Here is an 18,665-nt window from a genome sequence, read left to right as displayed (position 1 = left end):
TTTTAAACTTTACTATTAAATATCCCCAAATTCCTACTTGGGGAAACTGAAGATATTATTACTATGGGTTGTCTAAAACTGATATGTAACAGTATAGTTGGACATAGTCTGGTGCAATCAGGCCCAACAATGTTAAATTTAAGACATGCTTTATTTGAAACAAGCAATTTCTATAGGCTTCTTAGTAGAGATTATTGTCTTTAATTTCCTTATTGTACCTTATGGTCTAATTTAGACTTGGTAATTCTAAATTTTAGCAGAAATAAACTTTTTCAAATTTAAGTGGCAGAAATTAACTTAAGCAGGTTAGCCTAATCCAAAACAATCTTAAAATGGTTATAAAGGAATCAAAGATGTAGAACCTCACCATATCACCTTCATCCCAAAAATTAAATATTCAACTCATTTTAACAATACAAGTAAAATGAAAAATTAATACTCAGAATTAAAATATTGCAAACAAAAAGAAATTTTTTAAAGTTCCAAATAAAATGCATTAACCAAAACAGCCAGAAAACAGAATAATATATAGTACATGCAGTCACCTCTTGGTATTTGTGGGAAATTGGTTCCAAGACCCCCTGCAGATGCCAAAATCCAAGGATGCTCAAATCCCTTCCTTATATGCAAATAAGTATGTACATCCTTTCGTATATTTTAAATCATCTCTAGATTAATTATAATATCTAATACAATGTAAATTCTCTATAAACAGCTGTTATACTGTGTTGGTTTTCTAAGTGCATAATTTTTTGTTTTATTGTTTCATTAAATTGTTTTTTTTTTTCTCTAATATTTTTGATCTGAGGTTGGTTGAGTCTACAAAATTGAAATCCACAGTTATTGAGGGCCAACTATATGTATATAGTATGGTTACAGTACATCAACCTGAAATACTATATAGTAGAAATGATAATAAAGTGCAAAATACAACAGAATACATGTGATAAGATTCCAGAAACTCTCATTGAAATACATATTTACAAAATTAAAAAATTTAAAGAAAATGTTGATGTGAAATTTAGAAGTTTGGAAACACAGTGCTTTGGTGACGGTGTTTGGGAAAATTAACACTCACATGTTGTTTATGGATAGCCAAGCTGGCAGCACTAACACCACCCAGGGTATACCCTTTTCAGCCCAGGGAATTCACTGCCAGAAATTTATGTAAAAATTGTACTTTTATACATAAAAATGTTTAATATTTTATATTTTTATATGCAGTATTTTTTCTAATATAGAAAACCAAAACATAGAGACATCCTTAATTGACTATATAAACCATTAAAAGAATGATAATGAAAAGATATTCACATCACTGATCACTAGAAAAATGCAAACCAAAACTACAATGAAAAACCACATCACACCCATTAGGATGAATACTATTGAAAAAAAAAGTCAGAAAATCATAAGCGTTGGTAAGGATGTGGAGAAATTGGAACCCTTGTACACTGTTGGTGAGAATGTAAAATGGTATGTACACACACTGCGAAAAACAGTATAGTGGTTCCTCAACGAATTAAAAATAGAATTACCATATAATCTAGCATTTCCATTTCTGGGTAAATACCCAAAAGAATTGAAAGCAGGGTCTCAGAGAGATTTGCACACCTATGTTAATAGCAATATTCACAACAGCTAAAACATGAAAGTAACTCAAGTATCCATAGATGGATGGATGGATAAGCAAAACATGGCATATACATACAACGAAATATTATTCAGCCTTAAAAAGGAACAAAATTCTGACATATGCTATAACATGGATGAATCTTCAGGACGTTATGCTAAGTGAGATAAGCCATCACAAAAAGACAAATACTCTGATTCCACTTATACGAAGTAGAATAGTGATTGCCAGGGGCTGATGGGAGGGAGATATGAGGAGTCATTTTTAATGGATACACAGTCTGTTTTATGAGATGAAAAGAGTTCAGAAATGAATGACAGTAACGATTGCATGACATTACGAATGTATTTAATACTAATGAACTGTACACTTAAAAATGGTTAAGACAGTAAATTTTATGTTATGTGTATTTTACCACAATAAAAAATTTGGGGAAGAAAAGAATGTTAATAAGGAATGATCTCCACAAAAAACTGCTAAGAAAGTTAAGTACAGAAGGATATGTATAGTGTACTCCAATTAGAGTATATGCTTTTTGTGTAAGATTACACATACATGGGCCAGCCTGTGGCTCACTCGGGAGAGTGTGGTGCTGATAACACCAAGGCCACAGGTTCGGATCCTATATAGGGATGGCCAGTTCGCTCACTGGCTGAGCGTGGTGCTGACAACACCAAGCTAAGGGTTGAGATCCCCTTACCGGTCATCTTAAAAAAAAAAAAAAAAAAGATTACACATACACACACATACATATACAATCTATATATGTGTATGTATGTGTATATATATAATTCATATTTAATCCATATTTTGCAAATGAGGAAAACAAGCTTCAGAGAGGGAAAGAAACAGGTCCAGAATCATACAGCTGGTACACTATAGAGCTAGCATTGAAACAAAGGTTGATCTGCTTCTAAAGCTTGTAGTTTAATTGTACATTAATTTTTTATTACATCTAGCTCAGTGTTAGGTGATTAGGCAGATAAACTAAACTTGATAAAATCAAAGAAAGAGGAGGAAATAACAGAACAAACTAACACTATTTTTTAAAATGATGAAAAAATTTTTTTCCTTTTTGTAAAAAATGTTTTTGAGTAGGACAGAGAAAGAGATGAAGAAATCTGATTTACTTTTTTCTTAAAAAAAAAAAAAAAAGGGAATCAATTTTAACTGTAGATAATGACCAGGAGCATAAAGAAGGTACCTAACTGGAAATTTCTTCAATGGACTACAAGTAGAAATTAATTACAAGTGGATAATAACACGATTAAATGCCACCCAAAGTTCAATTAATCTGAGAAACCATATGGTCTCCACAGGAGCTTTGTGAATTGAAACAATGTTTAGAAAAGGAAGGAAAGGAAGCAGGGAGGGATGGATGAAGGGAGAAGGGAAGGAAGAAAGGAAGGAAAAAATTTTTAATTACAAGAACACTTTTGAAAAATAAGTCTCTACTATGCACTACATAATGTGATATAGAAGCTATAGTTGTGATATGAAGTTTGTCTACCTAACAGAGATAAAAGCAAACAGAAAAAAATGGTAATAATATTTAGAAAAACTTATATTTCATACAGTTTTAAAAGAATTATATTTAAATAATTTCATGACCATATCCTGTCATGACACACAGAAAACATAACCTATACATGAAAAATAGTGTAAAGTTAATATATAACTAATGGGTCCCACCCTAATTACTTACACATTCTATATTAACATGATGATGTTTAAACGTGGTGGCACTGTGTTAAGGGTACTAGACTAGGGTAAAAAGCTCAGGTTGTTGTGTGTTTTGGGGCAAGTCAATTAACCCCTTGATTTGAAGTCTGCTCATGTGTAAGATGGAAAAATGCTTGCCCTGCCTAGTTATAGATATATTATACAGTGACAAAGAGACAACATGTTTGAAAGTAATCTATAAATTATCAAATGCTATTTAAATATATGTATTATATTTTCTAAATCTGCAGCCATAGTGTAATAAAGAAAAAGTATCCCAAATCATTTAAAAATATGAAAGCTCAGGATTATTTAATATTGTTAATCACAGAAAATTACGCCCTGAATATGCTTTAAGAAGTTAGATTATGTATAATATTTTACATCACAGTATATTAAGAAACCATAAATGCTAAGCAAAACTCATTACATATTAATAAAGTTAAACGCAAGCATCTTAGGCAAAGTACCAAGGAAAAATACTCTTGGCTTAATAAATAAGCCTTTTTTTGACTTCAGCAGATTCTATCTCTTAGTAAGGGGAGTAAGTGGAACATAACAAAATAATTAGACATTAAGTGGTTTCCATGGTCATATATATACTTCATCTGCAAATGTACAACATATGCAACATTTGGTCTGAACCATGGGTGGATGATGAGGTTGTTTATTAAGATGGAGCAGATGGTTTGTGGGGAAGATCAACAGTCCAGTTTTTGGCATGAGATAGCTTATCTCTTCGGTCAGGTTCAACTTGGGATACAGAAACTACTGTAAATATTTCAAAAGAAGGAACTGGGTACAGGGAATGGGTAGTGCTGGTGAGGGAAGCAGCTAAGAGGAGAAAGTGGCACAGTGAGACAGCCAGGAGGCGAGCAAGAGCAGGAAGTTGCTGCTGCCACCCCTATGCTGGAGGGACCAAGCTCAGTGGTGGTACTGGTGAAGCTGGAACTACTGGCCTGTCTGGAGGGAGCTTGAGAGGAGACAAAACCTCTGACTGAGATTCCAGTCAGGCAGAAGGAATACCACGGTTGAAGACAGAAATGCTGGAGTCATCAACGCACAGCTCTCTTCCAGACAGTGCTACCTTGAAGATTCCTAGGCTCTCCCTAGGGGCTGCCTCCCAGCTGGGCCACCTCCTTGGACTTCTAAGCTCCTCTAGCCCTTGAGGACCCCAATCCTCCCAATCTTAGCCATCTTCTTGAATTTAAGACTCTCCTTCTTTCCCAAGACTCCAACCCTCAGCTGCTTTATTGATCCTTGGTGGAGGATGGGCCCTACTTTCCCTTGCTGGGAGCCTCAGTCTGGGAGGACACGCCAATGTGTGCATGTCAGAGGCAGCAGGGGCCACATCTGAAGAGGGGGGAGCAACTAAATCAACAAATAAAGGGTGTGGAGAAGAAAAAATAAAAATAAAAAAATAATAAAAACTAGGAGCAAAAGTGACTGTGTATAGATCTCTGAATTCAGTAAAAATTGCTCTATGTATATAGAAATATTCACATATTCTTAATTTCTCAATGATTAATCTTATAATTGATACTACTTGAGCCCTTTCAGTAATTTCTTACCTAATGTAAATCAAAAGTCTATGCAAGAGAATACTGAAGGAGAAACCTCTAACTTACTTTCTTAATAAACTCCTGTGGTATTTATACCAAAAAAGTATTAGGAGAAGATAGTTCAAAGAAAGACAATGATGATGCTTTTACAATAACAAAAATCATAGAATTTTAGAAGCAGAAGGGATCTAAAAAATCATTTTACAGGTGAGGCCCAAAGAGAATCACTACCTGCCCAAAATTATATAGCTGGCTCTTGACTAGCCAAGATTAGTGATTCCCAGACCAGTGCATGCTTAATTTCTACACAACATAGTAAGGAAAAAAATAAAATAAATATCTGGACATAATCTAACTGGAAATACAAAGCAACATTTTTAATAGTAACATAATTTGCTTCACTGGAAACAAAGTGGTTTTTAGACACACATATTGAATACATTGTTTCCAGTCCTTGAGTGCAAATATAAAAACTATGAAAAAATTCCTAGTCTGCACTACAGTAACATATAAAAAGCATACAAAAAAGCTAAATACACAGAATTGATAATAACTAGAATTTTAATAATTAAATCATTTATTTATCTGTGGCAGGAATCAGCAAAAACAAATAAACACAACCATTCCTGATAGAAATCTTTCATGATAGGTAATGCTATGGCCAAAAGATATCAGAGCACCATTATAAATTTCAGGATATTTTTGTCTTAGATAAGTCACAAGTGAAACACTGCTCTTAGGAAAGAGGCATAAAAAATAAAAAGCCAATCCAGATTATATTCCAAACAATTTAAAAATCAGGAAAAGGGAGTCTCAAAGCATAAAGGCTGTTACCCAGTGTTGCAACATCATGTAAAGCCTCCGAAGTAACCTTGAAGAAGTACCTTTCACAACAGAGGCAAAAGAGGAATTACAAAAACCTGGTATGGTATCAATCATACACTTTCTTGAAGTGAACAGAGTGGGGAAAAATTCCCAAGCAAAGGTATATAAATGGCAGAGATCATAATATTCTTGACTAAATTAGTGAACTAACTTCCAATAAGAAGGAACAAACAGAAAACACGAACTTTTAAGTAGCCACGCCAATGTAGAAAGGGACAAGGAGGGAGTGAGAAAAATTTTTAAAAATTCATAAGAGAGGAAAAACAAATGACATAAATTTCAAACAGAAACACACACAGACACAGATTATAGAATCATTTTTGAAATAACCTGAGGCAATATTAAAACTACTTGTAAATTATAAAGTGTCTCATAAAGTGGTTAATAATAAGGTATTAAAAGAAAGCACATAAAATAAATTCTACCTTATAATTTAGCCCCACTCATTAATAAGTTCTTAAAATTATTAATTTCTTACTACTTAAACTAGAATAATAATTAAAAGTATGCTTGGATATGCTGCTTATCTGGTACATTGAAAAATTCACAGGAATTACTGTAAATCAAAAATATGGTTTAAGCAAAATAATCTGGACAAGCGAAGTTTAACTAAGCTATGTCACTGTAATTAATGACTTTCAGTTAAAAAAAAGTATGTTGAATGACAGCACCAATCACCATTTCTGTTATCAGTATCCTGCACCACAGAGCAGCATCATAAAAGTCTTCCCTGAAATAAAGCCAGAGTATATTAAATCAACAGCTGTCACAATGATGACCCAAGAGGATTTCTACTTCCCCAAAACAACATAAAATGTACAATTCTGTAACCTGTGCTACTCACCTTGTCTTTGAAGATATGTGGATTCTGGTATACAAAGTCTCTGTAGCTTTCTGTTCGTACTTTGTCCTAGGGTAAAGAGAGGAAAACATTGTGTTTACAGAATAGTCTGAACAGATATATTTTTTAGAAAGATATTTGCTATTTTATCACATATTGCTAGTTTCTTTTCTTTTCTTTTTTTTTAAAGATGACCGGTAAGGGGATCTTAACACTTGACTTGGTGTTGTCAGCACCACGCTCACCCAGTGAGCTAACTGGCCATCCCTATATGGGATCCAAGCCCGTGGCCTTGGTGTTATCAGCACCACACTCTCCCGAGTGAGCCATGGGCCAGCCCCACATATTGCTAGTTTCTACAGCTACTCTTTCCCTGGGAAACCAAGCTTGTTTTTTTTTTTCCTAAAAGAAAACAATAAAGAACACAGTTAACAACAACACACAAGGAAAACATTTAAGTACATCATTGAAAGTCAAATAAGATCTATCTACATTCTTTAAAAACATGCCCATTTTCCTCTTTCCAACATAATCACCATAAGACTTCAAGAATTAATTAAAACTAATAAAAGACAAACATGATATTTTGCTCCTTTAAATAAGGCCTAGAATCTAGAGCCTGCCTCCCTGTACTAGGATCTATATTAAAGTAAGGAAGAGGAAAAACCAAAATAGATAAATGTAAAAGTTGCAGTTACATATGAAAAATGAAGCTACACTAAGTACGTTTTCTAAGAAAGTCATTGATCAGCACCTATCTGATTTATAATCTTGTTTTGTTTCTAGAAATTTCTGTAGTAAGAAATGATGCCTAAAAGCCTGTAAGCCTAAAAGAAAATCATTTGAGCCCTGTAGCCCACATTACCAGACTTACACTCTAGGGTCTCTCATGACCTGCGACCATGGCAGGCATTCAACTCTAACATTTACAGTGGTTTGTGAACAGAGCTGATTCCCTAAGGTAAGAAAAATACTAACTACAAATTAAGCAGTTAAGGGATCTGCTGCCAAGTAAGTAAAATATGAGCACAATAAAAATAAATGTCACAGAATGAGAATTCTAGTTTTAGGTTTTACACTAGGTAAAAAGAAAATAAATAAAACAAATGCTACAATATCAAAATGTTATAAAAACTATACTCTCCCCAAACATATTTATGCCAATACTGGGATTTTTTTAAAAAAAAGAATATAAAGATTTTAAATTAAAAGGCAAATCATTCTACTTAATTACTGGACCTAAAAAGGGAACTATCCATAATTAAGTCCATGCTTTCTGATTATTTAATTGCTTTACAAAAAATGTTTCAAATTAGGCTTATTAAATCTTTCCTTGGAAGTTATTTTAAGAATTATTAAGAAAATCTAATGTCTAATTACATTTATATATTTAAACTAATTATCTAATTTTAAAACTGTCTTTTTTTAAAGCATACCATTTCATACATCTTTAGCTTTCTAATACTCTTCTTACACTATAACCTACAAAGGGTAAGCATCTGTCATGAATGCAGTCACTTAGAAAGCTCTCACCAATCACACTGCTTCACCACTGCTCCAATTTAATCGATAGAATCCCGATGGCTGTCCTAACTCCATGCACTGCTGCTTGAATGAACTTCAATCCTTCATTCTAGCTCTTTCTATATAGTCTTCTGTTTTTGTTCATATTCTCATCCCAGTGTAATGAAATCCAAAGTATACTGAACATATTGCCTTGCACTTAGAACTTTAATAAGAAATTTTTGAAAGAAAAATCCACTAAATATGAAAATGCAAAGAAATAGAAGACTAGCTTTCAGACTCATTTCTAAAAATTTATTCTAACAAAAGGCTAATGCTTCAATACAAAACAAGATAATAAACAGAAAGGTTAAAAATGATCTTTTGCACCAACCTTTTAAAACTAAAAAATACAAGAGAACAAAATTAGAGCTCTAACACTCAGGAGCAAGACAATGTTTTAAGACTAGTAAAGTATCATGGAATTACTCCCACAAATATAAAAAAAATTTAAGAATGAGGCTAAAAACAACAGAAAAGTTTATAGACTATAAATTTTACATGCACAATAGTATGTTTTCAATTTGTAGTCTTGTGAAGGTGAACAGAATGTTATGAGTCAGCTGTAGATACTAAAAAAAGAATGCAGTAAAGAAAAATTACTAAAATTTCAAATTATTAAGTAGTACTATGATCTGTGATATATGCACAACAGAGTGAACGTTTCTTTTGAAAACCTTAAGAAAAAAAGAGTCCTGCATTTCAGATTTATACTAGTCAATAATGACTCTTCTTCAAAAAGATACAGTGGCACCCTTGCCACTTTTGAAAGTTCATGCAATCTATCCCCCCATCAACTAGATTTCTGGAATTCAAAAAAGTTATCTTCATTTTAACTCCACAAATAAGATCACAAACCACTTCTACTTAAAATTATAATCAAAACGTGTAAAAACAGTGTCATTAAAATATCTGAGACTAAGCAACAATCTAAATCACATTTTATAATAGCAAGGCCAATTTTAAGAATAAAAATAAGTCCTGTAAATATGATTTCTCAATTTTAAATTACTTGTAAAAAATAGGTAAGATTCTACTAGTCTTATTCTAGATAACCATGAACAATTTATGTTGCTAAAAATCATTCTGATAAGAAACAGAAGAAATTTGGCTTAATATAAGGCATCCTCCACATTCACCCACAGCACATAACTTAGCAAAATATAAAATGGATAAACACTTCTTTTTGAATCGAACATACCTATATTTCCTATGAACAATTAATCAAGTCATCTCCAAACGGTAATTACACTGTACAATAGCTAAGGGAAACTAAGACACAGAGAATGATATTGATAAGGATTCTTAAGTGATTCTCTGAAAGGGAAAAGATGTCATTGAAAACGTCAAACTGGAACTTTTAAATCTTTATGGAATCAAAAGGACTTAAAGGGATATTGTTGGGTGTGAAGATCCTCTAGTTATTGACATATAGCTACAAGTGTCCAAGACAGAGATCTGTAAATGGTAAGTCCTCAAACTGGATTTCCCTGATGACTGTACTGACAACACTATACTCTACTGACCTTTACCTATCTGAAAGGCCCAACACAATTTTCACACCAAAGATATTAAAGGTTCATGGCATTTAAACTGATTGATAAGGTTATTTAAATGACAAACAGAGGCTCAGATTAACTCCTTTAAAGAAAATTTTATAGACATAATAAAAGTAATTTTAACAAAGAAAATGGAGTAAGTCAATTACTTTTAAATTCACTCTGGACTTAAAATAATTTATTACTTATAAAATATCTGTTATTTGTAATGCTATGTCATTACCCAAGTGACAACAAAAAGCACAACCAACTGTGACATGTCATTACTAATGATGTGACACTGCTTTAAAAGACCCTATGTAATTACTACTACTATGAATCAGCAAACTTCCACTCTGTGATCCTGCAAAACTGAGTCAACAAAATATATACACGTTATTAAAAATCCCTAGTTACTTTAAATGCATATGTTTTCAGGGAAACTTAGTCTTAGGGCTCCTGTAAAAGAAAACAATGTTTAGAGGAAAAATTTAGGAAGGGATTTTTTGTTGGTTGGTTTTAAGGAAAAGTAATGGTAGCATCTGAAATTCAGACATAAACATCTAAGATTTTCAATAACTTTTATATTCCAACATTTATTTCACTCTAGTTATATATTTTCAGTTTCACTGAATTAAAAATTACATCTTGCTATTTTAAAATCTACAATAAAATACTTGGTAAAATGTATAATTACCAAGAACAGCTAGAAATCAACTTTTATTTTACATGGATGTTACCACTGTAAAAATTAAAACCAACAAGATTTAAAACCTGATTTGACCAATTCAGGAAATACTTCTATACATCAATGATTTCAAATGCAAAAAAATTATGTTATAACAATTGTGAGAATTATTTATAATTAAACTTTATACCAAAGAATTATTTTCCCAAACTAAAGTCAGAATTGCTACTTAAAATGCTAAAATCAATCATTCCTTTGTACATTAAAAGGCAAACATATAATTTAATTGTTTCTATTTAACATAATAGTTGCAAATTTTGAGAAAACTAAAACTGTCAGCAGTTGTTGTTTCCAATGTTCTATTTTAAGCAAAAAGTGATTTCATAATAAAGATTAAAAATGACCTTAAATAGAATTTACAAAGACTTTGATGCCTCTGTAATCTCTTCAATGCAAGATGAGCTATCAAGCAAAGAGGTTTAAAAAGCAGTTCGCAAAAAAAAAAAAAAAAAGAAGAAAGAAAAGCAGTTCTCCTATAGCGTACATATGAAGAATGACCCTGTTCAATTCTACTTTTACTATAGTATGGATTTGGCGCATTTGTACTTTCCTAACCTTTAGCATTTCTTCATGTATCCCATAATGCCCGTATGAGTTGAAATAAACACCATCCTCATCCTCCTGGAGGTCTGCAATGGCAGTAGTAGATGACGAGCAGGTTCTGACATCTGCGTTCATCACAAAATCCTGAGCAAACTGTCTGTAATCAATTTGAAATACACCCTTGAGACAGGTTTATTGTACCACGAAAAAAGGAAAGGCTAGAGGTTGAGGAAAAGAAAGGAGGAGGGAGTGGAGTGTGATGAGCCTTTTAAATCACATTCTATCTTAAGCAACTGAAAGCTCCCCCTGCTGGATCTTAAGCAATGGCACAATCAAACCCAGCTGTAAGCATTCCTTCTGCACACCACAAAAAACAATGCCAATTGAGGATTACAGCTGTTTATTTTTTAACTGAAAAAAATAAGCACATTACCTTTATTCAGCCTTATTATTTCTGTTGTTCTAAAAACTTTTTTAGCAGCTGAATCAATTTAGTATATTTCAACTTTGTTAATAATCTTTAAAACTGTACTATCTCTTGGGAGGGTTAAATAAGGAGAAAGTAGACCCATATAATTATTTACATACACCAACACCATCCACCCCAGCTGTAAAACTCTCTGATCATGACACGTTAAGAATCTATAAGGTACGCAAGGGGAAGAAGTAGAAGGTAGAGTTGGTGTTGGTTAGTAGGTTATCCTGCATAAAAATTCAGGAACAGGGAAGGGAAACTACAATTAGCTCTACTATCTTTCCTCCTGGACAGTCTTGAAAATCATCAAATGGGTACTCAGGCAATAGCAATCAGCTTCCAAACCCAACAGGTAAAGGTTAGAAGGTATACTTGTTAGAAATAAAGAATCTCAAGCCCTACTCCGGAACTCCTGAATCAGAATCTACATTTTAACAAGATCCCCAGGTGATATGCATATACATAAAACTTACCTTGTATTTTCTCCAAACCTATAAAACACTAATCCTTCCATTTAAAATCTAAGATAGGAAAAGTAAAATCAATTGGAAACAGAAAAATTGGAAGACAATATCAAAGAACAAAAACATTCAAGAAGAAAACACCTATCAGAATAATTACCATTAGTACAAAGTAATTATGAAGAAGTATATGAGAACAGGTAATATGAATCCAGTATATCCAAATGTTTAAAAATGCTACATATTTTTACTACATTGTGCTTTCTAGTATATAAAATGTTCTATTATATTCTACCTCGCCAGTAGCTGCATTATTTGAGGGATCAAAACAATTTTCTGCAAGACTGATAAATTACTTCATTCTTTGAAGATCCTCACGTGCTCTAGCTAAAGCAGCTTCAGCAGACAGTGCCCTAGCTTCCATATGTTTCAATTTTTCAACGACAGATGTATTTTCACTGAGTCCGTTGGGGTATAAGAATGGGACTAACACCGGTTCATAAAGATCTTCTACATCTAAAAAAAAAAAAATGGACATTATTATCGAGCCATCTTAACACAATGAAACAAGTATAAATATATCAGGAATAAATATATCCTAAGAGCCTATTCTGTTGCCAACTGAGAAAAATTAGTAAAAGTACTTTTAATTAAGTATTTTACATCCAAACAGTTTCAATTTGAATTCAAAGAGTACGCTATTAGGCTGTTTTTCATTAGTTAGCTAAATTGAACACATGTGTAAGTATTAATTATATTGAACCAAACCAAGGAAGAAAGAAAAAAGTAGAAAAAAATTATTATTTATTAAGCACCAGGTATCTTTCAAGTACCTGTGATAAGTCTCCTTCCATCCTCAAAACAAACCTAAGATGTAAATATTTATCCCGACTATCGGCATGGGAAAAATAAATTACAGAGAAATTAAGTGACTAACCCAAAGTCATAGAGTTGTTTAACGAGAAGCCAAGATTTAAACCCACATCTGCCTTCCTAGCCTTTGTTCTTGCCACTATACAAGGCCACCTCTCAGCCTGTGTCTGATATCTGTAGAACAGCAGGTATTACATAAAGACATTCCTTAAAGGAAATCCTGCCATTTGCAACAACTGGATGAACCTGGAGGACATTATGCTAAGTGAAATAAGCCAGACCCAGAAAAACAAATACTGCATGATCTTACTTATATGTGGTATCTCAAAAAAACTCACAAAAGCAGAGAGTAGAATGACAGTTGGGGGAAATGCAGAGATGTTGGTCAAAAGGTAAAAACTTCCAGTTTGAACAAGGTCTGGCCATCTAATCTACAGCATGGTGACTAGGGTTAATAATGCCATATTGTATACTCAAAATTTGGTAAGACAGTACATCTTGAGCGTTCTCATCACACACACAAAAAAACTGTATCTGAGATCATGGATGTATTAATTAGCTTGACTGTGGTAATAATTTCACAATGTATACCTATATCAGATAATCACATTGTACATCTTAAATGTATTCAATTTCCATTTATCAAATATACCTTCAGAAGGGTGGAGAAAAAAAATATTCCTTAAGTATAGTGTGCAGATAAAGAATTCTGTATATTCAACAACTTTCACTCTAGGCAAGATGCAGTGCACTCTATAAGCTAACATCTTACTGCTGATATTATTAAATAACCTAATTCCTGATATTACTAAAAATTCTTGGTTTAATTTTAATTTCACTACATACAAATCATTAACTTCTGTCATAGAACTAATAACCCTGAAACAAAATATATGGAGCAAGTGAGTTTTACAAAATCCCAATGTCCATTTGCTAGTCTAATTAACTTTTAAATCAACTTAGAGCAATAAACAACACAAATACTATATTTTCTCTTCAGTACAGCACTCGGGGATATCTGACTTTTTTTTAAATCCTGTTCAGTTTTTAGTTGTGATTCTTATGAAAACACTTCTTCAGAGCTGGGAAAATATAGCTAAGCTTAACAAATACATGATAATACTACAATTAAGAGACCAGAGCCTAAGTTGAACTCTTGTTAGAAAAGCAGTGCAGTGTGTCACTAGCCTCTAATCACTCTGGCAGAATACTGAGTCATTGTTTTTAAAAACTACAGACTCATTCGCTATTTAATTCACCAAAAATTAATGAGCACAACAAAATATTTCTAAACTATTTAAGCCTGATATATCTTCCACTTCCTACTACAATCCTCATTTTGTACTTTGTTCTCAGAATTCTTCAAATTGTCTGGGATGTTTCTGTTTTGCTTTCTGCTATAACAAAAATTAGTCATAATAACTTTTAACATTAATAATATGTACATATCATATTATGGATTCCATAAACATTAAGATTCATAACTACAATCTGTCAAAATCCCAAATCATACTCAGAAAGATAAATTTCCACATCTACATTCTGTCTCAGGATGTTCAAACTACCTGGATACTTCATTTAGGTAGATGAGCAATACCACAAAAGGTGGTCAATTTTTAAGGAAGACATAATGATTATAAACGTGTATAAACCTCACAAAAGAGCTCCAAAACAGTACATGAAGCAATTAAATGCAAAAATAGACAATCCTTCAATGACAGAGATTTAAATACAACCCTCTCAACAACTGACAGAACTAGACGAAAAATATGCAAAAAGACTTGAAAGATCTGAACGAAATGATTCAGCACCCTGAACTAATATTTACAGAATACTTCATCTAACAAATGAAGAATATACATTCTTTTCAAAAACAAACAGTATGTTCACCAAGAAAGACAATGTGCCAGGTCATAAAAATAAGTCTCAACAAATGTAAAAGGGATGAAACTACAGAGTATGATCATCAATCACAATGAAATCAAATTAGAAATCAATGAGATGTTTGCAAAAGACACAAATATTTAAAACTTGAACAACACATTCTTCTATGAGCCATAAGTCCAAAAATAAATTATAAGAAATGGTTAAAATATGCTCAATTAAACAATAAAAATGCAACACTTCAAAATTTGTAGGACGTAGCTAAAGCCGTGCTAAGAGAGAAACTTATATCTTTAAAAGTTTATAATATATAAGAATAGTCTAAAACCAAATAACCAAAGTTCATCTTTAAGAAACTAGAAACATGAGCCAAATAAACACAAATTAAGTAGAGGAAAAAATTAAAAAGTTAACAGCAACAATCAATGAAGTAAAAAGAAAACCATACAAATAGAATAAATTAACAAAGTTAAAAATTGACTCAATGAAAAGATGAAAATTAAGAGCATGCCCGGGGTCCTAGGCAGGAGCTGAGGACAGCCCCCTCTGTGTGAAAGCAGGCAAGAAATAGAGCACACCCCAGGTCCTAGGAAGGAGCTGAGGGCAACATCCCCTGCCCAGAAGCAGGCAAGGAGAACACCAAAAACACCACTTCTGTGCAGGTGGCCCACCACATCCACCGCCACAGCCACAGCTACTGCAAAAGCACTCCACAGCAGGAGCCACAGCCACCGTGTAGGCAGCCTGCCACTTGACTGCAGTGACACAAGGAGAGTCAGTAGTGGAGACTGGAAAAAAAAAAGGATGTCTCTGTCCTCAAAGCTCACTCCAGGGTAATAGAAGAAGCAACTGCTCTACCAGATGACCAGACATCCACATAGAGATACCAGAAATACAAAAATCCAAGAAAATATGACACCACCAAGAGAATACAGTAATTCTCAAATACTAGACCCTATAGAGCAGGAAACCCTTCAAATGACTGAAAAGGAATTCTGACCAACAATCTCAAGGAACCCACTGAGGTAGAAACTCAGATAACATAATGAAATGAGAAAACATCCAGGATTTGAAGGAAGAAATTTATAAAGAGATTAACACCTTAAAAAAGAATGTAGCAGAATTCATGGAACTGAAAGATTCACTCAAAAAACCAAAAAACACAACCAAGAGGTTCAGCAGCAGGCTATAACAAGCAGAACTAAGAATTCCTGATCTTGAAGATAGTCTTTTGGAAATAACCCAGGAGGACCAAAAAAAGGAAAAATGATTTTTAAAAAATGAAGAAAATCTAAGAGAGTTAGTAGACAACCTTAAGTGCACAAACATTTGAATCATGGGTGTTCCAGAAGGGGAGGAGAAAGGAAAAGGCATGGAAAACCTATTCAATGAAATAATAATGGAAAACTTCCCGGGTATAGGGAGGGATGCGGACCTTCAGATCCAGGAGGCTCAAAGACCCACAAACAGATCCAACTCAAAAAGATCCTCTCCAAGACACATTATAATCAAACTGGTAAAGCTCAAAGACAAAGACAGAATCTTAAAAGAAGCAAGAGAAAAGTGTCAAGTCACCTATAAGGGAGCTCCTGTCAGACAACTTTTTCTTCCATCTTTCTCCACCAATGGCCAGGAGCACAGATTGTTAGAAAGAATGTGGGCAATGCACTTAAGATCATGCCCAGTTCAAGTTCCACTTCCTTTTATAGGCCCTTTAACTGTTCCATATCTTAGTCATGACTTCATGTAAACTCTGTAGAATTTATTTATTTACTAATAACAATAAATTCTCCTTTATTAACCACTTACCCTGTGGCAGCAATCATACTAATATGCATTATCTTCATAACAATCTTATAAGGTAGGTGCCACTGTTACTTTTTTTATAAATTAAAATTAAGGCTGAAAGAAACTAAGTTTATATACCTTTAGAGAATTAAGAGGTCAATACTAATCTGTATCCACAGTGACCAGCACACAGCACTCAATTAGTATCGGTCATTGATCTGAGTAATTGCTTCCTCTTCTAAACTGCATTACCTTTTCTACTTCTCATGAAACTTACCATATGGTACATAATATTGAAATACAGAAGAGACATTAAAAAAAAAGAAAAACCTACTATTAGACTGGGGTGTGGAAAGGGTTCTGACATTCATTTCTTCATGTTCCTAAAGCATTTAACATACTGCTTTCACCCTGTCAGTGTTCAATTGATCATTTTGAATTTAGGAAATCATGAAGAATACCTACTAGGCGCTTTGTCATTTATCAGAGATCACTTTGGTCACTCTGAAAAGAAGTGAGATAAAAAAGAAGTTGAGAAAAGGGGGAAGAATCAAGCTGGCAATCACCAAACTTTATAGCTAAAAAGAATCTCAAAAATCTGGCCCTAATTCCTCATTTTACAGATGAAAAGACTTAAAACCAAAAAGCTTTAGTGCTTTGCGTAAGGTCACATAATTTCTAAATACCACATTAAGGTTCTTACTACATCACTGCAACACAACTCAATGATTGTACAATGATTTCTCAAGAAAGTGAATGGTAATAATCAAAGAACTGCACAAATACACACTGTAAACTATTATCTGTTAAGGTATGTGTCTGTTTAGAATGGTCTTGCTGATCTGAAGAAGCAAACCCTCTATCTCACCTGAATGGCACAAGAAGCATGAAATAAAAGTATAAATAAGAAAAGAATATATAACTTCACTCCTATAGATCATATCCATAATCTGTGAGACCAACAGAATTTTCACAAGACTTATGTTGAATAAGGAATGAACCAAAGCACTGAGCAACAAACTAAGAAAGAAAACTATAGTCAAAAAATGAAAGTGACCCTGATACAGTAGAAGCTTAAGGTTTAGTATATGAGGGCAAAATGAAAATGAAAATTTGAGTGGAAGGGCGGGCCAGTTAGCTCACATGGTTAGAGCATCATGCTGATATCACCAAGGTCAAGGGTTTGGATCCTTCTACTAACCAGCCACCGAAAAAAAAAAAAAGAAAGAAAAGAAAATTTGAGTGTATTCTGTTCTGCATCAAAAATTCAAATTAGATGTCTTAAGAAAAATCAATTGCCTGACCTAAATATACAACAAAAATAACAAATATTATAAACTCTACTTTAAAGTTTTTTAAAATCTGTTCCTAACAACTAAAAATTATTCTCAAGTCTCCCTATATTTCAAAATATCCTGTAGAAAGTGTTCAAACAAGCTCATATTTCTAAATTCCTCCCTAGTAATTAATTGTCAGTGTGACTGTCAGTTTTTAAGTGACTTAACCTTTCCATTGAAACCAACAACCTGATGAGGTCTTTAGAGAATAAAAAAGGTAAAGTATTTTCCAAAAACACTTTACCTCTATTTTATTTTGCCATAACAAATTGTCCTACATTAATTAATGTAGATACAGTATGTTCATCTTACCAAATTGAAGTAAAAGGTCATCTTCTAATACTGGCTTCAAATACTCTTCTTTCTCCCAAGGCACTGGATTGTATATGGAATTCATATACTCAACTGCAGGATTCTGGATGTAAAATTAATTGCACTTTTTTTTTTATTGCATATAATCACAAAATTTCCCTAATAAAAACTAAGAAAATTAAACAGAAAAAGAAATCATGTCTACATTACACAAAATCAACATGCCTCTACTTAAGGAGTCTGTATTCACCTGTCATTTCATTAATTTGACAAGATGATTGCTTGATTAATGGTTTCAATGCAAAGTTTTATATTGTTTAGATTTGGGGAAAGTGATAATATTAAAATTCATTTGAGTAGGACAAAAAAAGAATAAAGTATTTGAAAAAAACGGAAAAAAGAACAACCAAAGAACTTGAAATGACACTAGAAATTACTTCTGATTTTCCCGAAATACTGTCTACCTGTATTTCCCTTTATCTGACACTGAATTACTTTTT

General features: G+C 33.1%; 1 protein-coding gene across 4 annotated transcripts in view; it reads right to left on the bottom strand.

Annotated features, from left to right (window-relative positions):
• PRMT3 (protein arginine methyltransferase 3) overlaps positions 1-18,665 on the bottom strand; it is a 136,801-nt gene that overhangs the window by 113,949 nt on the left and 4,187 nt on the right. For 3 of the 4 annotated variants that reach the window (XM_063093687.1, XM_063093688.1, XM_063093689.1), the window contains 4 exons: positions 18,166-18,268; positions 12,328-12,487; positions 11,048-11,192; positions 6,647-6,712 (listed from right to left, as the gene is read on the bottom strand). In XM_063093687.1, coding sequence (XP_062949757.1) covers positions 6,647-6,712; positions 11,048-11,192; positions 12,328-12,487; positions 18,166-18,268 — 474 coding nt within the window. The remainder of the gene's footprint in view (positions 1-6,646; positions 6,713-11,047; positions 11,193-12,327; positions 12,488-18,165; positions 18,269-18,665) is intronic. The other variant, XM_063093690.1, reaches the window with a different exon arrangement.

The sequence above is a fragment of the Cynocephalus volans genome, chromosome 4, assembly GCF_027409185.1.
Source record: "Cynocephalus volans isolate mCynVol1 chromosome 4, mCynVol1.pri, whole genome shotgun sequence".
NCBI lineage: Eukaryota > Metazoa > Chordata > Mammalia > Dermoptera > Cynocephalidae > Cynocephalus > Cynocephalus volans.
This window is presented reverse-complemented; position numbering and strand designations above follow the sequence as displayed.